The sequence below is a fragment of the Tauraco erythrolophus genome, chromosome 12, assembly GCF_009769465.1.
Source record: "Tauraco erythrolophus isolate bTauEry1 chromosome 12, bTauEry1.pri, whole genome shotgun sequence".
Lineage (NCBI taxonomy): Eukaryota > Metazoa > Chordata > Aves > Musophagiformes > Musophagidae > Tauraco > Tauraco erythrolophus.
Window position 1 is genome coordinate 453,137 of NC_141476.1, and position 25,454 is coordinate 478,590.

General features: G+C 57.1%; 1 protein-coding gene across 1 annotated transcript in view; it reads left to right on the forward strand.

Moving 5' to 3' along the window:
• Positions 1-791: 791 nt before the first annotated feature.
• The window catches only part of PLXND1 (plexin D1), a 78,738-nt gene continuing 54,075 nt past the window's right edge, over positions 792-25,454 (forward strand). Inside the window, exons 1-5 of the mRNA XM_086619245.1 lie at positions 792-2,129; positions 19,012-19,188; positions 22,074-22,205; positions 23,911-24,011; positions 24,682-24,811. Coding sequence (XP_086475371.1) covers positions 792-2,129; positions 19,012-19,188; positions 22,074-22,205; positions 23,911-24,011; positions 24,682-24,811 — 1,878 coding nt within the window. The remainder of the gene's footprint in view (positions 2,130-19,011; positions 19,189-22,073; positions 22,206-23,910; positions 24,012-24,681; positions 24,812-25,454) is intronic.

A 25,454-nucleotide genomic window follows, 5' to 3' on the forward strand; every position in this document is an offset into this window, starting at 1 on the left:
CCGGGGGGCGAACTGTGGCCGTGGCGGGCGGTGGCCCGGGGCCGCGCTGACACCTCTGACCCCCCCCCCCCCCCCCCCCGCTCCCCTCAAGTGCGCAGCCCGGGCGGCCACCTGGGCGGGACGGGCCCGTAGCCCCGGCGCGGCGTCCGTGCTGCGGGGGAGGTGGGGGGACACCTCGAGGGACACCCCCCCCCCTTACGTTCTTGTCGTATTTGTCCACTCCACGTGCAATCTGCCTCGGGGCCGGCCGGCCCGACCGCCACTTCCTCGCGTCCCTGCCCCGAGCTCCCGCGGAGCGGCCGGGCGGGGGGCGGCGACGGGATCTCTATTGCGGCTCGCCGAGCCGCCCCGCCGCTGGGAAAAGTGCTTCTTCCCTTGCCCCCACCCCCGCCCCGGCCCGTTCTGCTCGAAAACGCGAAGGAGACAGCGGAGAGAACGGCGGGAAGCCCGGAGGAGGCGCGTTGTCGGCAGCGGAGGAGCCGCTCCCAAGGCGGGGGGGCCGCCACCCCGCCCGGTGCGCGGCCGGCGGCGCGGGGCACCCGCGGCAACTTCATCACACTCACATGACGGGCCCGCACCGAGACCCAGTGAGTAACGGCGAGAGGGCGGGGGCGGGGGCGGGCGGAGGGAGGGAGGCGCGGCCGTGAGCGCGCCCCGCCGCCCCCCGCCGCGCAGCGCCGCGCACCCGCCGCGGCCGCCACTTCCCGCGGGCGTCGCTCGGCGGCGGGCGCGCAGCCTGCGCAGGAAGCGGCCCCGCGGCCCGGCCCCTCCCGCCGCTCGGCGGAGGGCTCATGCACTCTGCGGACGCGGCGGCGCGGGCGGCGGGATGGCTCCGGCGGGCGCTGAGCCGCGGCCCCCCCGCGCTGCTGCTGCTGCTGCCGCTGCTGCTGCCCGGCCGCGCCGCCGGCCTGGAGGTGCAGCGCAAGTTCCTCTCGCCCACCCCCACCAACAACTTCGCCCTGGACGGCCCCGGCTCCCGCGTCTACCTGGCGGCCGTCAACCGCCTCTTCCAGCTGTCGGGGGGCGAGCTGGCGCTGGAGGCGGAGGCGGCGGTGGGGCCGGTGCTAGACAGCCCGCTGTGCCACGCGCCGCAGCTGCCGCAGGCCTCCTGCGAGCACCCCAAGGTGCTCACCAACAACTACAACAAGATCCTGCAGCCCGACCCGGAGCAGGGCGTCCTCGTCGTCTGCGGCTCCATCTACCAGGGCCTCTGCCAGCTGCGCAGCATGGCCAACATCTCGGCGGTGGCCGTGCGCTTCCCGCCGGGCGGCAGCGACCCGGTCACCGTCTTCCCCAGCATGCTGAACGTGGCGGCCAACCACCCCAACGCCTCCACCGTGGGGCTGGTGCTGCGCCGCGGCGGCGACGGCGGCGGGGCGCGGCTGCTCGTGGCCGCTACCTACACCGGCTTCGGCAGCCCCTTCTTCCCCCACAACCGCAGCCTGGAGGACCACCGCTTCGAGAACACGCCCGAGATCGCCATCCGCGCCCTCAACGCCCGCGGCGACCTGGCGAAGCTCTTCACCTTCGACATCAACCCCTCCGACGACAACATCTTCAAGATCAAGCAGAACGCCAAGGCGCGGCACAAGCTCAGCTTCGTCCGCGCCTTCCTGCAGCGCGGCGCCGCGCCGCCCGCCCGCCGCCCCTACGCCTACCTGGCGCTCAACAGCGAGGCCAACGCGGGCGACAAGGAGAGCCCCTCGCACAGCCTGCTGGCCCGCATCTGCCTGGGCGAGGCGGCCGAGGCCACCCTCAACGGCAGCGGCGAGACCAAGAAGCTGACCGAGTCCTACATCCAGCTGGGGCTGCGCTGCGGCGGCGCCGCCGACGCCTTCACCCGCCTCGTCTCCGTCTTCCCGGCGCGGGCGGCCTGGAGCAGCCCCGCGGCCCCGGCCCCGCCGCCCGCCGAGGAGCTGCTCTTCGGCGTCTTCGAGCGGGCCGGGGCCGGCGGCGGCGGGGGGGGGCGGCCGCAGTCCGCGCTCTGCGTCTTCCGCTTCGCCGAGATCGAGGAGACGATCCGCGCTGCCCGCAACTCCTGCTTCGTCAGCCCGGGCGCCGGCATGGTCACCGTGCTGGACAGCGTGGTGCAGGGCACCGGCCCGGCCTGCGAGAAGAGGAACATACAGGTACGGGCGGGCAGCGGGCACCTGCCGGCGCCCGGGCGGGACGGGACGGGGCGGGTGGGGGAGCAGGGACGGGGCGTGCTGGGACGGGCGCGGGGAGCCGGTGGCCGGCGGGAGGCAGCGGCCCCGTCCCGTCCCGTCCCGCCGCTGCCGTTGCCGCACCGCCTGCCCCGGGCGGGAGCGCGTCCCGCGGCCGGAGGCGCGGCGGGCGGGCGGGCGGCTGCGCTCCGCTCGCTGCGTGCCCCGCGCCGGTCCGCGGGAGCCGTGTCGCACCGGGTCACGCCGTCAAAGCCGGTTGGGTCCCGGCTGCTTCCCCCTGCAGCCAGGCGTGCGGCGGGCCTCGTACCGGATAGAGAACGTGTGTGTGTGTTTGGGGGGAGACACCCCCCCACCCCGTCTGTCAGGGACGCCGTTATTCCCACGCCGCTGTCCCCGGCGAGCCGCGGTGGCTCCCGGGCGCGCGTCCCCGCGCCCCGGCGGGTGCCCTTGCGCGGCTGGGAGGGCGGTGGGCATCGCCGGCCCAGCCGGTCCCTTCCCACGTCCCGTCCCGCGGGCGGGCAGCCCTGCCAGGGGACGCGCACACACAGGCTGCCTTGTTTCGTCGCTTTCGGGGTAAAAGTTTGCCATTGTCACAATTCGTTACCAAGCGGCCGTAAATGTTAACGCCGGATAAAGACGCCTGTTTTCCCTTTCACTAAAGATATGCGATGCTTGGGAAAAAAAAAAGAGAGAAAGAAAGAAGGGCTGCTTTAACACTGCATTTTTCCCTTCCTCTGGGAAGGATGCATAACTCAGCTCCGTCAAAGATCGTAAAAACATCTGTTTGATTTCAAAGGCAAGATAGAGCGTTGGGGCTTGGGCTTCCCTGTGCAATGCCAGTGGCAAAGAGAGAAAGGTTTCCCATGGTAACCAAAGTGTTTAGTGTGGCATCTCCACGCTGTGTTAAAATATGTAGTCTTAATGCACTGGTTCATAGACCTGCTCTAGCAAAGTTGAATAGTTTTTCCCTGGTGGCAAAGTACAAGCAGCCTGACAGCCAGGAAATCTGGTAGTTGTCCTGACTTTTTAGTTAATTCCACAAAGTCTCTGTGCGTTGAACACTGGAACCCCAGTTCTCAAGCCTTGGCACGGTCACTGCTCTCAGAGGAGTCACTGGGAGTCAGAAATCCCATTTACAGGAGGAGAAAGCACCCACGGTTCTTGTTGGCTGTGGCTGAAGCTCAGCATCCCTGCGAACCAGCCCCTCAGCCTCTCGCAGGACTGAACTGTCTCTGCCAGGCGGGTCAGGAGGAGGCATTGTGGCTGAGGCTCCTGGAGGGTGCTCGGGGAGGTAGCAGCCTGGTTGTGACTGAACGTCAATGGCAGAAAGACACCCGCTCCCCTTGAGCTTCTGCAGAGCTCCAGGATTGTTGGGAATATACTCGTCGTTCTAACTTTTGTTCAGTAGGGAAAGTAATAATGTCTAACACCGGCCTATTAACGTTTAAAACACAAAGTGCTGTATCCAGTCAGGTGTTTAGACAGCTGATTCCCTGGTGAGTGCAGGGAGACTCAGTGCAGAAATGAGATGTCACTCTTGGTAGCAGTCCTTCTCTCTGAGTGCTCCCCAGGTGGGCAAGGAAGGCGACGAGAAGTGTATTGTCAGTTGATGCCACGAAGGTGGTCCGTGAAGGATGGCTGTGTTCTTGAAGGGGTAAGCGATCAGGGACGTGAGGTTCAGAGGAGCAAGCTAGAAATCACCCAGCCTCTCCAATCCTACAGAAGTTGGTAGAAACCCTCCATGTTTACCGTTGTGGCGAGATCAGGCTGAGAGACATGGAGACAGCAGTATGGCTGGTGGTGGTACAGGGTGGCCAGGGAGAACCGGGCTCTGCTCCTGGCTGACATTGTGCAGTGTTGCTGTCCTTGAACCAGTCATTTAACCCGAGGTGCCTCAGTTTCCTGATTTGCCACATACTCCTATATTTATTACTATTATTCAAAACGTAACTCACGTGTAGCGTAGGATTACATTTGTAAAGCTGCTTTGAGATCCTTTGATGTCAAGTACAGCAAGATACAAATGGAATTTAGCATTAATACTCGTTCATGCCTAATATTTCTACACTTCCCATGTATTTGAAGCATATTCCTCTAAAACCACTGACCAAGCCTGCTGGGAAGCCTTCCTACCAGTCAGGAGGAGAGCCTTTCTTTTTTTTTTTTTCCTTCTACTTAATCATTAGAATTGCCAACAAGTTAACAAGCTGTTTTCATTTCCGAGTCCCAGAGTGGCAGTGTCAAGAGAAGAGTTGTAATGTTGTTTCTTTGTGCTGCAAAAATCTAACATCAATTTCTACCTTCAAGACAATGAAATACTCTGATACATTTTGTGTCCCAGCCCTGGGAACACAGCAGGAAAATGTATTAAAGCAGCAGCTGGTTTGGCGGAGCAGATCAGCATCTAGCTGCCTTCCCATTACGAGCTCCCCTTCTCTACCCGTTAGAGGGTTTCCAGGTTTTCTTTTGCCTATGCATCAGTGGTAGGTGCTCCGGTATTATCAAAATTGAGGTTCATTAGTTCTTCCTGTGGACTGGATGGTTGGGTTTTAAGCTCCTTCTGGAAGAAAAAATAAAAACCTAATGATGGCCTGATTCATTCCAAGCGCGCGTTCGGCTGAAGGAGTTGGTTGTTACAAACACAGAGCACGGGCTGTTGGGCGTAATGCGGTGTGAAAGGAAAATCATTGCCCCCTTGTGTGCTCTTCTCTCTAATTGAATGCTCCTCTCCTGCAGCACTCGGCTGTGACTCAGCCAGCGAGCTACAGCCCTCGGCCGCCAGCGATGGGTTTCAGCAGCGGGCCCTTGGTGTGCTGGCTGTCCCCGGCTGTCCCTGCGGCACTGCTGCGGCAGCACTTGCCAATGATGGGCCAGACTCGTTACACCTCAGCGTCACGACGAGAAGTCGGGTGGGGGACGGACGGTGAAGGGAGGGGCTCTGTCCTGTGCCGGGGTGCGCACTCGAGCAGTTACGGTTGGTGTGGTTGCAGCCGCTTGTTTGGCTCCCGCTGTGACTGCGTGGGACCAGCCCTGCGGGGGGCTGAGGAGGGCAAGTGGGGCAGGTGGACCTGGGGACGGCGCATCTCTGCTGGCTGGTAGGGCAGCCCGGGTGGCCAGTCAGCCAGCATCCCCGCTGCTGGGCGAGGGGAGTTGCCAGCTTGGCTTGAGAACAGTCCGGTTGTGTTGATGGAAGCACTAATTTGCAATTAAACAAACATATGCTTAATGGCTTTATGAAACCAAGGGAAGGTGAGGGCCAGCAACCAGGTGGAGAAAACGTGCAGAGGAGGATGGTCTGGGTGAGGAGTGGAGGCTGGTCGGTTGTTCTCAATGAGTGCTGCTGAGAAGTCACTTACCGAGGAGAAGAATTTGCAGTGGCAGCTTAGGGGAAGGAGGGTGTATTAGGGAAGGATTTAGTTTGATTGGGTTCTTGTACCGAGAGTGAGTGGGTGAGCGCTAGGATTGCTTTCCCTCAACAGAAATAGCTTTTTATAATGAATTTTGTGTCAAACGCTGGGATGTCTCTGTAACGCGTGCAGTTAAAATGAAATACTTTCACGGAGTCGCTGCTGCGTTTTGCCCACTCGAAGCCGGGTGGAATTTGGACCCGAGCCTCCGGGAGAGAAGAGGAGTATGAGCTCTCTGTAGCAGACTGTCTTTGACGTTATTTGCAGCAGTGTGCTGACAGAGCTTATCAAAGCCCAAGGACACGGAGTGGGTTTACTTCATATTTGAACTATTCTGCCCTGGCAGGATCATGGCCCAGTAGGTTTGAAGGTCACACCGGCTGCCTGGCTGCAGCGCGGTGCAGCTGCGGGACGCCAGAGCCCTTTCGAAGGCAGCCCACGGGAGACCCTGTCCCCGCCTTCCCCATGGCCCGAGAGGAGCAGCCGTGCAGGGTGTCCCAGCACCTTCTCCCTTGGTGCCTCTGAATAAAGGTGTGGCCGTTCCTGTGGTGCAGGTGGCCGTGCTCATCACTGCCACGTCCCAGCGGAGAGAAGCCTCCATAGCATCTTCTCACCACCACCCCATCTCTCAGGCTGGCATTTGGGGCAGGGGGACAGAATGGGCACCTTTGTGCTGCTCCAACTGGTAGCTGCCTTTTTGGCCAGGGCAATGAGGGTGGTACCAGGCAGTCCCAGCCCTGCTCTCCTGGCTGTGGCCACAGAATGGCAAGTGAATGTGGATTTCCAGGCATCTCTGTAAACCTTCCCACTCTGGGTGTCCAGACATTGACTGGCGTGGGAGTCTGAGTTTAACACAAAATAAAACACACCGTGCGATGAACACACACACTTAAGGAGAAGCTGGGCTGGTGACCCCATCCCACGTGTCCAGCCACGCTGTTCTCATCTTCTGTGGTTTTCATGTCGAGCCCTATGCGCTCCTTCTAAAAACTCCTGGAGAGGTAACTATGGAAAGTGGACTTGTATTCATTAGACTTAGATTTGCCAGCCAGGGATCTGCATCTCTCCTGGGAAATGTTTTGGGTTCCGGGACTCAAAAAAGGCTGAAAATCTGGTTTGCTTCCTGTGCTGAAAAACATAGGCACGGTGGCCTGGGATAATGATGCGTTTCAGCATTAATTCTCGAGTTTCTGGCTCTTGTGGCTTTGTGTCAGATCCTGCATGCTCATTGAGCACGGTGTTCTGTGGTGTAATGACGAGATACCCACCAGTGAGCCTTACTATAACGGGTTGTTGAATAAAACGAACTCCTTGGATAGACTGTATAAACAGTCTCAGCATATATGTATGCCTGGGCATAGAAGTGTGGTCTGAAACCAGTCAGAAAATGTTCCCAAAGAAAAAAACCTCATACACACGTGGGAATATGACAAAGCATCTACTTACTGTCCAAATATACTGTGGCATCTCCGTGGGATTGGGTTTTATAGGAGCTGAGTTACTTTGAAGTGCTGGTTTATACTAATTTAGAAATTCCAAACATGAAAATAAATGCTCTCTAACCTTACATCTACTCAAATAAATCCAGAGGATTAGCCACAGAAAGGAAACTGGGAATTTACACTTAATTTGTACATTAAAAATGAGGCAGGAGTTCTTGTAGCAGACTTGATTTCTGCTTTTCGCAGGACACGCTGTGTGTGGAGCGGCCACCCCGCACCTGAGGGGGCACGTGCCCCGTTACTGCAGAGCTGCGCCGCGCTGTGGTACCGCCGTGATCCATTCTGCTTCTGGATGTTGTTTTATGAGCAGTGGGAAGCCGGTGTCTTTCCAAGCTGCCATCCGCGGGCTGGGCGGCGAGGGGCCGGTCTGCCCGTGGAGGAGCTGGCAGGACCCGGGATGCCCCAGACAAGAGGTTCAAGCCACAGCCTGAGCTTTGCTGGGCTTTGCAAGACTTTGGACATGAACCCAAGTACTGCGTACATGCTCTGTCTCTCACCGGGTATTAGCGAGTCGTGGCCAGCCGTTGGGTATGTTTCCTTGGGAATTTACATGGAAGTGCGACCTTCTGCTTGCAGTCAAGGCACACGTGGGCAGCTGGGAGCAGAGAGCAGGAGCTGTGTGAATCTTGTCCTCCCTGGGATGGCAGGCTCAGCTCCGGGGGCTGCCTATGCCCGGGGGCTTCCCCACTGCCAAGGGCCGGCATGGCCCTGGTGCTTTGTGCCAAGCAGAGGAGTCTCCCAGGGAGCAGGTGGGTGGTGGGAACACACCTCCCGCGCACCCTGGGGCTTGCCCCGGCTTTGCCTCTCAAACTCAAACAGATCCCAAGTTGCAGAGGGAAGTTCGGTCGAAGTGGCAGAAGTTTCTGTGCCTGGAAGTCGGACATCGGCTGCTTTAGGTGAGGGAACAGAAAGTGGCCATGGGCCGTGGCGAAGCGCCTGCTGCTCCTGCAGCGTTGGCCCATGCTGCCGGCCGGGGCTGTCCGGCCCAGGCAGGTGCTGGGTCCTTTTGCAGAGGGGGATTGGAGCCACCCCCTCGGGTCTCTGGAGAGCCATAACCACCGGCAGCGGTGCAGACCTCGTCATGCTCGGTAGCTAGACAGGCAGACGAACTTTGGTCCGTTGAGCTCATCAGATCTCCTGTAACTAAATAATGCTTTAGGTGAAAAACAGGAAAAGGGTCATTTTGGCCAAGTCCAGAGTTGCACATGGAAGGTACGTCACAGCTGGGAGGACGCTGGAGCACTCTGGAGAGGGGCTCATACGATCGTACGGAGGCGGTGATCGTATCTCAGCAGCGGTCTCTTCATTTAGGGCTTTTCAACCACTTTTGTTTGTGTAGCCCCAGACGTTCTCCGGGGCAGGCGTTTGGCGTGAACGTGGACCTGCCCCCAGGAGTCCTGACGGGCGCTGGCTCGGCTGCGGGATCTCAGTGGGTGGAAATGAAGGGGTTTGCCATCTCTTTTCTGATTGTTCAAGGTCTGTATTTTAGTGATTGAGAGAGAAGGTTGGTGGGGCTGAGGGCACCTGGAACGGTGAATCAGACACCCAGAGATGTGGCAGGGTGCCTGGGGGTGCTGTGCAAACACCTCGCTGCACCTCGTAAATCCCAGCAGGCGTCTGCTCGAACTCGCAGGCGGCTGCGCCGTTGTGGTATTCTGGTCTGGTGACCTCTTCCAGCAAGTTGTTGGAAACGTAACAGGTCTGAGCCCCTGGCTGCGGTGATTTGATGCAAACACCGGGCGCGCTAGAACCAGCAGCGGCTGGAAACAATCAATTACAACCACCTGAGCACCACACCACGCTACCTACAGCAGTGCGGCTGCACCTCCCGGCCCGGGCTCGTGCGCGGCACACGCGAGGGGTCACCCATTGCGGCTGGTGGCTCCCCGGCGGTACAGCCCACATGCAGACGTGAGGCCGCTCATTTGCACTGTGGCGGCGATGGACGGGGGTCAACGTCCTTGACTGGGGCGCAAGGAGCAGCTCGGCGGGCGGCTGGTGCCTGGCGGCGTTACCGCCTGCGCTGCGCCCCACGTGCGGGGAGCCGCGGGGCTGTGCCTGCGGCGTTGCTGCAGCCCCGGGCGCTCCCGCATCCGTTGTCGTTGTGACCCCTCGGCGCAGCGTTACTGCCCTCTCTTCGCATGGGGAGGTAGGTGGTCAGAGACTGCCCGATCCGTGCCTCGTCCTTGACCTGATGGGCGGCAGCACTGGGATTTGAGTTGAGGTCTGGAGTGCTGCTGTGCCACCGAACCCAGCATGTGCACCCAGGGGTGGGCTGGCCCTTGCATCTGAAGGAGGGAGCTGCTTTTCTTCTCTTCTTCTCTTCTTCTCTTCTTCTCTTCTTCTCTTCTCTTCTCTTCTTCTCTTCTTCTCTTCTTCTCTTCTTCTCTTCTTCTCTTCTTCTCTTCTTCTCTTCTTCTCTTCTTCTCTTCTTCTCTCTTCTTCTCTTCTTCTCTTCTTCTTCTCTTCTTCTCTTCTTCTCTTCTTCTCTTCTTCTCTTCTTCTCTTCTTCTCTTCTTCTCTTCTTCTCTTCTTCTCTTCTTCTCTTCTTCTCTTCTTCTCCTCTTCTCCTCTTCTCCTCTTCTCCTCTTCTCCTCTTCTCCTCTTCTCCTCTTCTCCTCTTCTCCTCTTCTCCTCTTCTCCTCTTCTCCTCTTCTTCTTCTCCTCTTCTCTCTTCTGTCTTTTTTTCTTTTTTTTTGTTGAGTTGGTAAAGAAATGATTGCAAGTTCTTGTTTTCTTTTCAAATTGGCCCCTAACACCTTGCAGCAAGCGGAGGAGGTGGCACACTATCCTCATCTATCTCCCACTTGGAGAGACTGGTAGAGCTTGTTGACGTTTTTGAGCAGAGAGCAGCACTAATTTCCAACATCTGGAGAGCAGCTCTGCTGGCAGCCGCCGCTCTGTCGGAGCGGGGCCGGCGGGGGCGTGGGACGGCTCGCTGCCGGGAAGGCCCGTGTCACACAGAGCCTGACGAGCCTCCGTTAGACATGGTGTGCTGAGGAGCAGGGCTGACATCAAAGCCCGTGGTGATTTCGCCTCGTTACCCACTGAGTGTCAGTGGGGCTTGTCTGGCGTGGGGAGCGTACGCTGGCTCCTCACCCAGCTCTGTGCCGGGCGTTGGGACCAGGATGTCCCCAGGGACGGGGGGCTTGTAATGTAATGTGAAATAGCAGTTTCCAAAGGCGCTTGACTGGTGAGTCCCTGTCATCCTTCAGTACGTCTCATAGATCCAGATGTTCACTGCGAGCAGTACAGAGGCACCAGGGCTGGTGTGCTGGTGCATGTGGTTCCTCAGAGAGCAGCAGACCACCCCCCCAGTCTGGGAACCAGCTCACGTGGGCCGTGGGCTTGGGTTGGGCTTTCGGCGATCAGTGTGGTGAGTCATCAACTGGGAAGAGATTGTGGCAAAATCTCTGCTTGAGGGGACAAACGTCCACATCTGGAGAGCAACTGATACAGATGATCTCCTCCCTGCGCTTTCCCGTTTGGTTTGAATCGCCTGTGTCCCTGAGGTGAGCCACATGGCAGAAGGCGGAGATGGGTGGAAGATCCCGGGCATCCCTCCTGGAATTCCCCCTGCCAGGCCAGCGCTTGGTGTGCTGGTGCTCCCGGAACGCGGAAGGGCTGTTGGCCACTGTCAAATAAGCTGCTGAAGAAAGATGTCAAGCTTTGGGGAGGCGCTGGGGTTGCAATGTTGTGTCCCTGTGATCACCTAACTGTAGTGGCATTTTCTGCCGAGGTTTAGCGCTGCAGCAAGCTGCGGAGCACAGTGGATCTTCCCAAACAGCTTTGGAAATGCCAGTTTCTAATAAAATCCTGAAGGCAGGCAGGCTAAAATATAAAATAGTAGACAAAAAGAAAGCCTTCCATGCTTCGAACAAATGAGAGAGGTGTTCAGTTGCTGAATCCAGTAGGACCATTGATTTTTAACAAATTTTGAAATAATTCTGCTTATCAAATTTCCTAATTGAGGGGCAGGGTGAGGGGGGAGGAACTCCGAAGGTGAAGCTGTAAAGACACGATACTGGCAAGTCAACAAGCACAGTGCTTTCAGAGAGGTGCCTGCACAACGTCGTTTGCTCCGTGCAGGTGGTGCCTGCGAGAGGAGGCTGTGTGTGGGTCTGAGGGCTGGCAGCGGGTCAGGGCGCCTGCACTCACGCCTTCTTTGCACTGTCCATAATCACCTGTTTAACCTGTTTACTTGGATTTTCTTAGTGCCAAAGATGAGGGCAGAGGTGACTTGTCTTGTGCGTTAGACTGGAGGAAGGGTACGCTTGTGAGCTGGAGAAGCAGCGCATCTGCCTTGACCCATGTCTGTGTGTCTCGGTCACTTCCATAATCAGAGTGCTTCATTAATGAGCAAAAAGGCTTTTTTTAACCTTTCCATGCCAAGCTACTCTAGCCGGCTGGGTGCCGGCAGCAAGTGACGTCGTTTTGTTTCCGATTGCTGGTGCAGAGGCTGCTGAGCAGGGGATGCGGGTGGTGGTACCGACGGAGGGTGCCTTGGTGGTACGGCGGCATGCAGAGGCAGGCGTGACTGAGGATGCGTAAAAGAAGAGTTCTGCTCATTATCTCAGAGCTTAATTGATTTGGCAGAACTAATGAGGAAAATACAGGAAAACATTTACTATAAACTACTGCTAAATGAAGCAGATTTGGACTGACACATGCAGAAGACCAGTTGTGTTAGGTAAGAAGTTGCTACTTTAATGGATGCTTTTTTCAGCCCAGAATCGCGCAGTTATGCCGTCAGAGCACTTCGAGCATGTAAAGTGCTAAGTGTTATCAGTAGCAGCAATCCCGAAGACTGAGGAGCCAAACCCACGGTTCACTCAGGACTCCTCCCCGTGGGAAGGAGTTTCAGTAGTGTGGGGTTGGTTACTGAAGCCAAACTCAGCATAAATGAGAAGCACAGCCTGAGTGGTGGAAGGGGGGCTCTCCCAAGGAAAGAGCCGCTAAGAAAATACCGCCGGAATAAATCAGGCGTCCTACTGCAAACAGTTTTGAGAGGGACACGTTGGTTCGGTTTTCAGAGCAGCACGAGTGTCCTTGGGACACGGCGTGCTCGGCTGATCCGCTCGACTCCTTGTCCCTGGGGAGCGGGGCAGAGGGGCCGCGTTTCCAGCGGGGGTGGATTATAAGGACACACAAACTCTTGCTGCTTAAACGCATGCTATTTTGGCTATGACAGCCCCTCTGGAGCCTGTTGTTCGTTAATCCCTCTGCCTGCCCGTTCCTGGGGGATTTGATTGTATAATCTGCAGTATTGTATTTAATGCAGGATGAAGGCTAACATAATAAGCTTGACCAGTCTTCCTGGCAGCATGAAGGATGTGCAATTTCAGTTAAAAGACTGCTACTTTTTCCTGTTTCTCTGCTTTGAGCAGTTCCCCGTGCGGTCACACGTGCTGCTCCAGCTCTCTGCACGGTGACGCACCAGCGTGCACCAGGGCCCCGGCTCGTGCGGAGCGAGGAAGGGAGACCCATGCCAGGGCTGCCCGGGTCGGGGGAAGGTGGTTTGGGGGAGGTCTGCGCAGAGCTGCCAGTCTCCTGTCAACGTTGCCCTTAGCCGCCTTTGCCAGCGGTGAGCACGGCAGGTTGGGGCTCACAGGGTGACGGATGGCCGTCAGTCCTGTGCTTGCTGGGCTTCCCTCCCAGTGCGCTCTGCTCGCTTCTGGTGAGGGACATGAGCCTGAATTCCTCCGTCGTTGTAATCAGGTGAATGTCCCCTGTGAAGCTGCCGAGGGTGAATGTCAAGAGCTGGCACGAAAGAAAACTGTTGGAGTCAAGAGTAGGGAGAAGGAACAATGAGTTTCATAAGAAGGGGGGAAAAAATGCTTTGCTGTAAAATAAAAATGGAGTTAACAGGATGAAAAACTGCCAGGCTTCAGGAGCTCTGCAGAAGCCGAAGGAATGTTTTTCGGCATCAGGGTGACATTTGTCTGCAGTGGAGGGAGGAGCGGCTGCGCTGACACCGTCATTTTTCTCTCCACGCGGCCGATGCGACTCTGCTGCTGGTGCCACTGGCTGTGGTGTGGCGGATGTGCGTTCGGCCGGGGAGCAGTGGTTCGGGCTGGTTTGACAGAGGGAATCTGCCGATAGTTTTTCATTAGGAATTATTCCTCTTGAGCAAGATACCAACTTCCCTGACCCGGATCTGGAGGCGATCGCCGTCCCAGCTGTCTCACGTACAGGGCCGAGGCAAACGGGGCGGTGGGAATCGCTGTGGTTTCCCAGGGTGTGAAGCCACGCGGAGCTCTGCAGGAGAGAGCCCGAGGGCTGCTGCTGAGCTGCTCTCGCACACGCTCTGTGGGAGCAGCTGGGCAGGTCCCACAGATGCCAACGGGACCCCCGGCACCAGTCAGGCAGTGTGGATGTACATCCCGGGACTCAGCCCCCACCGTGTCCAGATGCCGTCTGGCTGGAAAAACCACTGCTGTGGTGGGGCCGGGGCTGTGGCTCCCTGGGGGGCCGCGCTCTGGTCTGCCGTGAGAGCAGCAGAGGGCTGTTCGGACAGCCCGTGGTGGGGGTCATGCTGGCGGCTCGCAGGGCACTGAGGGCCGGGGCTGGCACTGTGCAAACGTGCCAAGCACAGCAAAACCACCGCTTCCTCACTGGAGAAACTTGTGGTCTAAGTAAACAGTGAAACCCGGGTGCAGATCTCATTGTAAGCCTTTTTTTAAGGACGTCTGCTGTTCTGGGCGGGTGCTGATTGCTTACTGAGCATGATTCTTGAGAAAAGTTCAACAAGGTTCATCTTACGAGAGGTTCTCAGCCCGAGTGCCTCGACTAGCCGAGAGCGCACGTTGATTTGCCTCCCATTGCCTAAAAAATCCAGTGGGAAGTTGGAGGAGCCCTGTGATAACGCCTGCCCTTGCAGCAGCACTGCAATTAGGGACCGCTTACGTCTCAAGTGCCTCAACAGTAGAGTCCTCTTCTGAGGATGACATTTTCCTCCAGGCATCCCAAAAAGCCCGTTTTTGACAGCTCCGGTTGCGATGCTCCAGCAGATAAACGCGTGATTGTGTGTACAAACTGCTGGTGGCGCGGGGGGGCCGGGGGATGAGTGGGCTCTGCCCGGCAGCCGTTTCGTGGCGGGTCTGGGCTCTGCCTGGCACAGAGGAGGGCTTGTGCTTTCTGTTCTCGTAACGCAGCCAGGCCGGCTTGCCTCCAGCCCTTGCCCTGCCCATTCTCCTGCGGTGCCTGTGCCATAGTGCCATGCTGGTTTTTACCTTTCCCCGGTGTTCAGCTTCGAGTCCGTGTCCTGCTATTCTCTTCGGACAGTATCCGAATCATTTTGAATAGTCTCTCTGCAAACAGAGATTTCCCTGAGTCATACCTAAATGTTAATAAAAGCCTAATGGTTTATGTTAAGGAAGGCGAGAGATAAAACTAGAGCCTTTTTATCACAGACTTTAATGGCCTGAAAATGTCAGTTGTGTGGGAGCAACTGCCAAATTTTGAGCCTGCAAAGACGATGGCTAAGTCCCACAAATCAACAAGTTTGGAGCGGATTATCGGATGCTGGCTGTGTCACTTTCCCAGGACTCCAGGCATGCTAGAAGCCAACACGTTAATCCGCTCCGACACGATGCGCGGAAGGGGCCGACTCCCCTTCCCCTCGCCGCTGCGCCGCGGAGCTGTCGGACCGCGGGAGCAGTCCGAGGAGCCTCGCCGAGAGCAAAAGCTGCAGGGATTTTTTCTGAACTGCAACTTGCTTTTGATTCAGAAATAAACTCCATCTTTGCTTAAGAACTATTTTTAAGGTTACAAACACAGGATGCAGAAATCAGTGCGTTTCATAGCTTTCCTGAGTGTTGCCTCACCACTCCTCTTCCTCCTTCTGTTTCCAGCAGACTTCCTTCCCGAGGGGACATCCTCTGGGGCGCAGTGCCCAGGGCTGGGGGGCTGTGATGGAAAGCCGGGGGAATTGTGTTTTCTGCTTCTTTTAGGCCTGGGATAAAGAACTGGACTCGCACCACGAAAAGAGCTGAACTCTGGAGCTCAGATGTGGCTGGAAAGCTCTTTTCTCTGCCCTGCTTTGTTTTTGCAGTCGCGCTCAGGGCTTAATCTGACTAACCCCCCCCTTAGGTGCGGCCCGTTGGTTTGAAGTGATTTACATCACTTGTGAAATTTTGCAGAAATACTGAGTGCCCCCTCCGTGCGGGTGTGCGGGGTGAGGGCAGCGCGGCTCGGCTGCTGCCAGCTCTGGGCTGTCTCCTGCCAGCGCCCGAGGCGGCTCCTCGTTAGCAACGAAGTGGCAGAGTCAAACGTTTTGGGTGCAGAAGGATTGGGATTGAGGCTTGCCTGATATTTCTGCCAGTTACTGAGTACCCAGAGTGTGCAGCAGAAAAATGGTGGCAATACAGTAAATGCCCGCAGGGTTGGTTTAAAATGCAGATGATAGAAAGAGATTGGTTTTGGAAGAAAACTTAATGTTTATGCTTTCCCCACTGCAGGGTAGGGCAGTTTGATTTAAGACAGAGCGAGATTTAACCCATTCTGCTCGGAGAAAGCCTTTTAGCACAATCCTTAAGTGCGATTTCCCAAGCTGCGGTGGGTGCCGGGTGCCTGCAGGACGATGTGACTTGGCCGTATCCTGTTTACTGTAACGTGGCAGAGTTGAGATGTCCCTCGGTGCGGTGGTGTGCAGAGCACCCGCACAGTGTCACCCCCCCAGGGACCCGAGAGAGGGAAACGCCGTACGTCTCCTGCCCGTCCGTTGGAAGAGCTGATGTCATTTAAAGAAAGGTGTTTCGGAGGAAGGATGCGTGGGGCCAAAACAAAGCTTGGCCTGCGTGAGAAGAGTTACATCCTGTTTACTGTGGAAAACACTTTGCGCGGATACCGGCTCTGCAGCGCGTGATTTATAAGCTGCCAGGCGCAGCAGATAAGGAACTTCCCGTGATTTCGGCCACCTGCGAGAAGAAAGGGCTGTGTCCCTCGGGCTGGCGGGCGGCGGAGCTGCTGGCAGTCACCGGCGCTGGATCCCTGGGCAGCTGCTGCGGAGATGAGCTGCTGAGCATCCCTCGGGCTCCCAGGTAGCCTGAGGTGCCGCTGTGCCTCAGTTTCCCAGCAGGAAGGAGCCTTGTGAGCTCCTGGGGACACGGCCCCGTCGCTTTGCAAACACGTTGTGTTTCAGCGTGTTTTTTGCCTGGGAATGCGTTGGCGTGGTGTGGCACTGAGCCGTGTGGTTATGGCCGGGAGGGTGGGCGGACACGGGGCGGGAGGTGCACCCCAAAGTGGAGTGGGAGTGGAGCAGTGGTCCTGTCCGGGTCTCACGCTCTCGCTGCACAGCCTAAACATGTGCCTGATCTTCTAAACCATCTGCAGAGAGAAGAGAGCTGAAGATTTAGTCTGGTTCCGTCAATGAAATAATACCGATAATAAGGGAATGAAAACACGGACCCCAGCACGCGCAGCCCGGGAGGAGGGACTGTGCTGAACAGGCTGGGTGTCAGGTTCTCCTGCCTGCTGGAAGCACGTGGTCCAGTGTCTTAACAGATACAGCCTCAAATCCCTGCATTTGTTCTGCTTAAGTTAGCACTCCTGGCAATTACTTTGGAAGGAATACCCATGTTATGGCTGAGCTCAGTACGCCATAAAATGTGCATCGTTTTAGGGGTGTGGGTTGCAGTCCGCCAGCGGTCTCAGCTAGAGTTTTGTATAAGCGCTTCCCGCAGTCAGGGCCTTGATTTGGTGCTTTCAGGCAGCTGCAAATACCCACACCGTTGGCACATGTCACCCCGTGACGGGGGACAGTGCAGCCATGGCTCCTCTTAAGATGAGCCTGGAGCGATGCGGTGGCTGATGTGGTAACGGCCGTCGAAACGTGCCCGTCCTGGGAATGGCCTCGGCTGTGCCCGCAGCACTTCGTAAAAGCTGCTGCAGGAGGGACAGCAGGTAAACTGTCGGCAGCGAGACCGCTGTGATGTTCGGACGTTGTTGACTCCATCCACGTTGTCTGAGCAGAAATTATAAGGACAGTCTCGGAGGAGTTGGAGTGAGAGCGGTCATAAATCTTGGGAGTGTCTCGGCAGGGCAGGAGGGATGTGAGGCATCAGTCCTGTTTTCACGTGCTGCTGTCATGCAGCAACTGTGCTAATTCATTTAGCACAGGACAGTAAAGTGTCTTGTCTTGCTCTGCAGGGACTCACAGACGAGGAGTCCTTAATGACTGTCCTCTGCCCTCGCCCCTTGGCAGCTGGTGGGGAATTGACACGGGACCCTTGATACCTGCCTGGTGTCCCCGTTGCCAACCCTCGCACAGGGCCGCTCGTCTGGTGGTTCCAGCCCCGGAGCGCCGCTCGCCGTGGCGGTTCCTGCCAGAGCTGGGCACCTGCTGTCCTGCTGCCTGGAATTTAACTTTTCTGTAGCAGAGGCAGTTCCTGCTCCTGCAGAGCTCTGAGGAGCAGCTCGAAAGCAGAAGCCAGAGGCGAGTAATGAGCATCTTGTGGTCCTGGGCACAGGGCGCAGCTGCACGTGCTCCCTGGGGCACGGCAAGCGGCTGCGGGCAGAGGCTGGACGGGGTTGGTGGCTCCAGCGTTTCTGGGCAGAGTTTTGCAGCCACTGCTCTTCCCTCCGTGTCCCACAGCGTGGTGCCTCCTCCCGCTCAGCAGCTCCTCCGTCCCTTCCCAGTGGAAGACCAGTGGAAATTTTGCCGTTGACTGCAGTAGCAGTGAGATTAGAGCAGGATTTACGGTCCTGAGAGTCGCCAGCGAGCTTCCCCCGCCCGCTCCTGCCTCTGTTCTCCGTCACTTCCTCACTTACTTGCAGGGAAATAATATTTCGAGTTCTTTTAGTAGAGAAACTTCTTGCTTCACCTTTTGTTTGAGAAGAAAAGAGCCGGAGATGGCTGCTGGGCTCCAGCCACCCCAGCTGAGCGTGGCTCTGTGCTCCCGAGCGCTGACCTGCGGGAAGGGGGACGCATCGCGGCGCTGGGGTGGCACAGGGGTCTGCGGGCAGAGTGGCCGCTGTGGCAAGGGCAGGTGGCCGCTGGGCAGGGCTCGTCTTTGGTGGGCTGAGAAACCTCCTTGTGGCACAGCCCCCACCGGCAAGGGGCTTCCAGGAGAAGAGACCTCTGACTGCTTCAGTGGGAGAGGGCAACAAGGAGCCTCCTTGTCCCCTTTCACCATTGCACCAGACTTCTGTGTTGAGGTGAGGGTGCTGCTGCTGTAAATGGGCCTTGGGCTGGAAGGTGCCCTCCTGGGGTGTCCTGCACCTGGATGGCTCCAGCAGTGATCCCAGTGCTGCCCTCATTCTGTCTGTAGTGTGGGCCAGGGCAGAGCTCCCCCCAACAGGTCGTCTCCAGCAAAGCCTGGTCTGGATTTCGCTCTGAGGGTAGACGTGGAGCACACAGGAGGCTCTGCTATAGAATCACAGAGTCACAGAATGGTTTGGGTTGGAAGGAACCTCAAAGATCATCTAGTTCCAACCTCCTGCCATGGGCAGGGACACCTTCCACTACACCAGGTTGCTCAAAGCCCCATCCAACCTGGCCTTGAACACTTCCAGGGATGAGACAGCCACAACTTCTCTGGGCAACCTGTGCCAGTGCCTCACCACTCTTAGAATGAAAAATTTCTTCCTTGTATCTAATCGAAATCTCCCCTCTTTCAGTTTAAAGCCATTGCCCCATGTCCTGTCACTACACGCCCTTGTCCAAAGCCCCTCTCCAGCTTTCTTGTAGTCCCTTTAGGTACTGGAAGGCTGCTAGAAGGTCTTCCCGGTGCCTTTTCTTCTCCAGGCTACAGAGCAAAGATCTACGACAGCCCTTTGCTCCCGTATTAACCAGTTACATTTTCCTATTCCACGATTCAGTGGTGAGGGGCTTTCCCTGGGCACAGCAGGGCCGTCGGCAGTTTGTTCACGTTGAGCCCGTGGGGGCAGACGCGCTGGGGTTTGCTGCAGCCAGTTGACGTGCGTGTCTGTCTGCAGCTGCAGCCGGAGCAGCTGGACTGCGGAGCGGCACACCTCCAGCACCCGCTGGCCATCGTCAACCCTGTCACCGCGACCCCCGTGTTCACCTACAGTGGCCTGACCGCCGTGGCCGTCGCCAGCGTCAATAACTACACCGTGGTGTTCCTGGGCACTGCCAGCGGAGGACTCCTGAAGGCAAGTGGAGCCTGGCAGCACGGACGCGGGGTGGGCAGGGCTGGGGCCAGGGGGGCGGTGGGGCTTCCCCATCCAGCACCTCTGGTTCGCACTGGGTACGAGGTCTGTGTTGAGCCCGAGCACCTGCTTCCGTTGGGCAATGGAGAAGTCATTGGATGCTGCTGTAATCCGTACGGTGATACATGCTGCCTGGCGACTGGTGGCCGTTAATTACTGTTGGAGGCTGCCACGCGAGCAGGATGTTCTTGACAAACCCTATGCTGGAAATGCTGTCGTGCAGCATTTAATTATTAACAGCTCTTCTAGTAAATTCCCCCCCTGAGCTGATGACTTTTGAAGGCTCCATGTAGGTAGGGGAATCACCAAGGGATGCCTCATCACAGCTGAGTCCAAAGCAGGTGTGAATTCACGCATCTGGTGGAGTATCTGTTTTAAATAATGTGCCGAAGGCAGCGTAGGGCAATGCGATACCCTGGCTCCGGAGCCAGGGAGCGAGGCCAAGGTTTCAGTAACTCTAGCACTTGAAGTTTGCCAAAGAAAGTTTTGATTCCAGCCAGCCACAACAGTTTGGTGTACTCTGAGCATCAAAAGTCCGCAGAGGAGAGGGGAAAAAAGCCCTGGAGCAGAGGCACGGCTGGTACCCGCTTTGTCTCAGCCTGGGTGAGTGGTGCATAACGTGGAATATTGGATCAAAATGCTTGGAGAGAAGAAAACTGATCCGATCTCTTCCCTCACGTCCAAGTGCTCCTGGCAGAAGTGTGGGAACGATCACAAAGAAACTCACTGCTTTGAGTTTTGCCCGCAGGGACAGGTAATTCACGGGGGTGGGAGGAAGCTGGCACCCCGGCCAGGCGCACGGGGCTGGAGAGGCACGTACCACCCGCAGCGCAGCCCTGTTCACGCGGCGTCAACAGCTCCGCTTCCATTATCGTCTCGGAGAGCGCAGCCTTATCTGCTGGGCCTCCATTAGGGAGAGGCTCCTGGCCACCCTTTGCTGGGATAATTTGCTCAGATAGCTCTAATCTAATTCTGCAACACAGCTGCATAACCAGAAGCCCTTTTACCTTCGGGGCTCCTTGTTATTTGGCACGGGATACAAGATACTTTGCGGGATTTGTCATTCAGATTTGCTGCCTGAGAAAAGGCAGCAAAGGGGCAGAAATAGCGCTCGGCCGGCTCCTGCCAGCGGCAATTACGGCTGCCAGGGGTGAGTATGGGGAATCAATCAGATGGGCTGCAGACGGGCATTTCGTGAGGGCCCTTAGCAGTGCCATGTCCAGCAGTCGTGGAAGGAAAAGCAGCGCTTGGGAAGTGGTGCCCAGGGCAAGGTGTGCCAGGGCGCAGTGCCCTCGGAGGAGACCGAGGTGGGAAGGGTCTGTTCCAGCAAGTTCCCCTGAGTCCAGGTCTGGACATCTGTAGACAAGGTGCTGTGGTGGGCTTTTGCAGAACGTCAGACCACCCTGCTCTTGCCAGCGCCGGTGCAGCACGTGTGCCCCAGCACGCCCAACCCTGCTCCAGCGTGAGGACGGCAGTCGCTGCCCCTCTGTGCTGCTGTCTGTGCTCTGCGGTGGGGCTGCAGCTTGTGGGGATCCAGGGAAAGTGCCTGTGCAGTGAAAGTGTAGGGTAAACGAGCCCAGGAGGCAGAGGGACGTGGGGACAGGTGCCTGGAAACAGCCAAGCGTAGAGCAGATCTCCGCAAGAAGGGAGAGAGGATGATCGCAAAGCTAAAGTGGAGGGCATCAGAACTCGGTTCGTGGGCATGTTGGATGATGGCAGGCAAATTATTTAGGTTTTGGATAGCCAGCTTTTGAGCTGGGGATAAGGATAGTGCCCCTCTTTTTCTGCACAGTGGCTTGCAGTGCGTGCGTATGGTTCCGAGCCGAGGGGAGCCCTCTGCTTTGAGCTTGTGCTATCTTACGAGGACATGTCGGTCTGCTCTAGTGTAAGAATTAATTAATCCTATGTTAATTAATTAATCCAGACTTCAGAGAGCAGAGGCACAGTCCTTACAATTGTTGCCTTCCCTTGCTAGTAAGGAGGTAGGAATTTTCCTCGCTCTCTCTCTGTTTTAAGCTGAAAAGGGACTGTCATGCAAAATTGTGTAGCCCTATTGTTATTTCCTCTCAGCAACGCCACATTTAATTTGCTGACTTTTCAAGTCAAATGCCAAGGCATTCTGAGATCTGAAGGGCAGGCTGATGCTTTGCAGCCTGTTCCATCACTGCCAGCGCTGCAGCTGGTGATTCACGAGGCAAGGTGGGGTTCGGCACTCCTGCAGCAGCTGCCGTGGTCTTCTGGAGTGAGCAGGAACAAAAGCTTCTTCTGCCCAGGAATGACAACGCTTATTTTCCAAATGTGCAGGGAGCAGGGGATGCCGTGTTGCACAGCTCTGTTGCTGATTCTCACTGTTTTTCGTTAGGCTTTGGAAATACAACGTTCTCTGTAACAGTGATGCACGTGTGTGCGATGAGGGCTGAAGGCTGGTGCCACTTCCGTTAGGGTGAGATGACAGTGCCGCTGCTGTGCCCGGCTGCAAACCGCTGTGCCGCGGGTAGAGCCCTACTCTGAAAGGTTTCCAGGCAGCCTCTCAAGCAGAGGGCTTTAAACAGAGGGACCAAGGGCTGCGGGGGTTGTTCCTCAGGGAGCAGGGCTCCTGGCCGTGGCCTGGGCTTTATGGAGCATGTGGTGCTTCCCCACGACACAGAGGTGGCTTTTCAGTAAAGCTCTGTGCGTGCAGCCCGCAGAGTGTGTAGAGATTTACAGTGCTTGAAAACGTGGAGCACTGTTAGATACCTCTTTGATTCTTGTTTATAATCGAGGAAAGATAATCTTCTCCCCATAGTGTTTGAAAAATGGTCTCAGCAAGTGACTTCTTCTCACTACAGATTAATCTGGACAGTACCATGAAGGTTATTAGCAGGAGATCCATTTCGGTGGCTTACGGAGAGCCTGTCCACCCCATCATGCAGTTCGACCCTTCTGATTCCACCTACCTCTACCTGATGACCTCCTACCAGGTGAGACCAGTCTTCAGCAAAATAGTCCTTTGAGCACTGTGCATTGGATTTGGCGCTCAGCTGGGAGCAGGAAGGGACAGTAAGGTTTGCTTTCATCTCAGTGGGCAGAGCCGAGGAGCTCAGAGCTTTGGCTGGGGTGTCAAAGGGCTTTCCAGGGCGGGTAGCGGTGCCTGTCCCTCCTGCGCGGGCAGGGCTCACGCCGAGCGGACTGGCTGGTCGGGCTCTCTTGCTGTGGCAGCCAGGTAAAAGGAGAGTGAAAGATGTCAAACTGATGCTGCTTGCAGGAGCGCAGCAATGAGCAGAGGTTGTTCCTGTACACAAACCTGAAGATTATGGTACATGGTCTTTAAGGAGACTTTTAGGAGATCCTGCAGACAGGAACGGTCCAGGAACGGCGGGAGGGCCGGGTGGGAGGAGGGCTCTCTGCGGAGACCAGGAGTGCCGCAGCAGGTACAGACAGACGGCCTCATCTCCGTCGAGTGAGCAGAGGAGGAGAGCTGAGTGCTCCAGGCTCTGGTGCTTTGTCCTGAATTACATTTTAATCTGTCAAAACAGATGCACAACCACAAATGCTGTATGTTGCATTTCTATTTTCCAAGCCCTAATTCCCTGTGGAGCGGTCATTACCATTTCACAGAGCCCCCCGGGACGGCTCTTCAGCCGCCGTCTCGGACTCTCTGGTCTCGGCTCCGGGCTGGGCTGTGCGCCTCGGTGGGCTCGGTCAGATGCCCGCTGCAGCACTGGCCGCGTGCTCCTCTCTCTGCTGCTTGGCCAATAAACCAGCTGAGTTAATTTTTCTTTGCTGGAATTAGCATCCTGGGAAGGTGCCCTGGAGTCGGGGCGGGGGTGCTGAGCACCGCAGGGCTGGGGAGCAGCGAAGGGCTGCGGGTACAGCGGGGTCAGGCCAGGGAGCCCACGGCCCGCGGTGCGCCTGCCTGGTGGGAGCGCGGGGCTCTCGGCACCTCGCGTCGTCAGCCCCCGCTGTACCGCACGACTCGGTTTACCTTCCCAAGTGTTTAGAAACTGGGGGAGGAAAAAGCAGGAACCAACACATGCTTTCCCTCCGACTGCTCCTACCGAGCGAGTCCCCAGAGGTGCTTTGATTTCTTTACAAATTAAGGTTTCCAGAGCGGTGTTGCTTTCTGGTCATTCGTAAACAGCCAGGTAGCGTTCAGGTCTGTCTAGAAAGGAGCTTTCTGCGGGTCTGAGTGAGAGCTTTGCCCAAGGAGGGCCAGGCTGTGGAGCCATCTCCATCCGGTGCGTCAGAAAGGTGCGGTGTTGCTCTCCGTAGCCCGACCATCACACATCTATGGCCAAGGTGCCGCTGAAAGGGAGCAGCTCGGCTCGGCTCAGCACTGCTGCACCCTGTGGGGCCACCATGCCCCGTGCCTTGGGCATCTGTGTCTGCTGGGACGGGCTGTGCTGGGGCGCAGCAGGGCAGCGGGCAGCCGCCTGTGCCTGTCCCTGCGTGGGCTGGTGGTACGCAGAGCACCCACCTCGAGGCATTGTGGGGTGGAGGGTGGTGCCAGGGTCTACTCCTCATCGCCCGCTCCGTAAGGCTTGATCCAGGCTAATGGCTGCGCTGGCCTGAGACGCCAGCGTCTCGTCGCTAGCTATGCATGGCTGTGCCAGCGCATCCTGGTCGGATGGAGCGTGTCCGCGGTGGTGAGCAGTGTTTGGAGGCAGCTGTGCTGTTGTCGTGCAGATGACGCGGGTGAAGGTGGCTGCCTGCAACCAGTACCTGACGTGCGCGGAGTGCCTGGCTGCCGCTGACGCCTACTGCGGGTGGTGCACCATGGAGACCAGGTAGGACTGGCTGTGTCCCGGCGCGCTTCGCCATGTCCTTCGGCCCTCGCACCTGGGTGAGAATTTCTGGTGCCTTTTTTGTTTCCACGCAATCACCCTACCGTTAGTCTTTGCCCTTTCCTTATGAAACACCTGCTTTTAAAAATAGTTGCATCTGCTCTCAAAGGGCTGGGATGCTCTTCAGAGACAGGATTTAACTGTAGCTGCATCGTTACGCTGCAGTCAGCTGCCAGCGCAAAGAATATCTTGCAGGCATCCAACCATGGGACCGAGAGCGCCAACACCCTGTTAAAGACCCTCTTTCACCCTTGCAGTTATTATTTATGAGTAGGAGACAATCAATGCTCAAAAAGGGATTTACAAAATTAGGCTCCATGTTTTCAAATTGAAGAAATCAGACAAAATGTCACCTTCTCTTCGGTTCTGGGTTGGGCCTTCTCTCTCTTACCCCGAATCCTGACGCTCCGTTGGTGCTGGTGGGAGTACGCGCCCTTATCGTAGCAACCAGACACTTTAAATATAGCAGCAAAGCTTTAGGCTTAGGCGCACGGGTGGAGGAGAAGGATGCAGGCACAGGATTTTCTCAGGATCTTCCCTCACAGGGAAGCCAACGTTTTTATCACCTGTTTTAGAAATGATCAACCGTTAATTGTTCCCCTGTTGGCTGCAGGTGTTCTCTGCAGCACGAGTGCACGAACTTCACAGGGGCCAACTTCTGGGCGAGCGCCAGCGGCGGAGTGCAGCAGTGCCCTTCCATGGCCATCCTGGAGCCCGAGATTAACATTGACAAAGAGAACCCGGTGCGTTTGGTGTGAATACCGAATCGCTCATGTGCAGCGTCCCGGAGAGTCGTTACCTGCTCTCGGGGCTGATAAATATCCACAGTCCCCTGGCGCTGCGGCGCGGCTGCACGCGGCTCGACTGTAGGTCGTGGGGATGCGGAGCTCCGCTGTATGCTCCCGAGTCCGGCCGAGGTTCTCCAGAGGGCGCGGGGTGACCGCCGGCACCTCGACACCGCGGCAGCCGGCAGGAGCCAGCCGCTGAGCCCGGGGGCGGCCGGGACGGGACCTCTGGAGCTGCCACGCTGAACACGCCAGAGAGATCTGCAGAATGTCTCTCAAAATACGGAGGATCAGCTGCAGACAGCTAAATGAACTTATTTTCTGATTTTGTGTGGCTGCTATTTTTAACACTATTTTAACGATATTTTAGATGTTTTCATCAAAATATTTCTCGTTTACAGACAGACCCTCTCCCAGTGACAAAAATCTCTGTGCCAAAGTTCTTGACCAGCCCCAACATGGGGAAATGGCACGCAGCAGGCAGCGGTTGGGGCAGAGCCCAGACTGGAGCTCGGAGAGGGATCCCGTGGGACCCGTGCGCTGGTCCGGCTCCGTGTCTGCCGCGCAGCAGCGGTGGGCTGGGGGTCCCCGGGGAGTCACC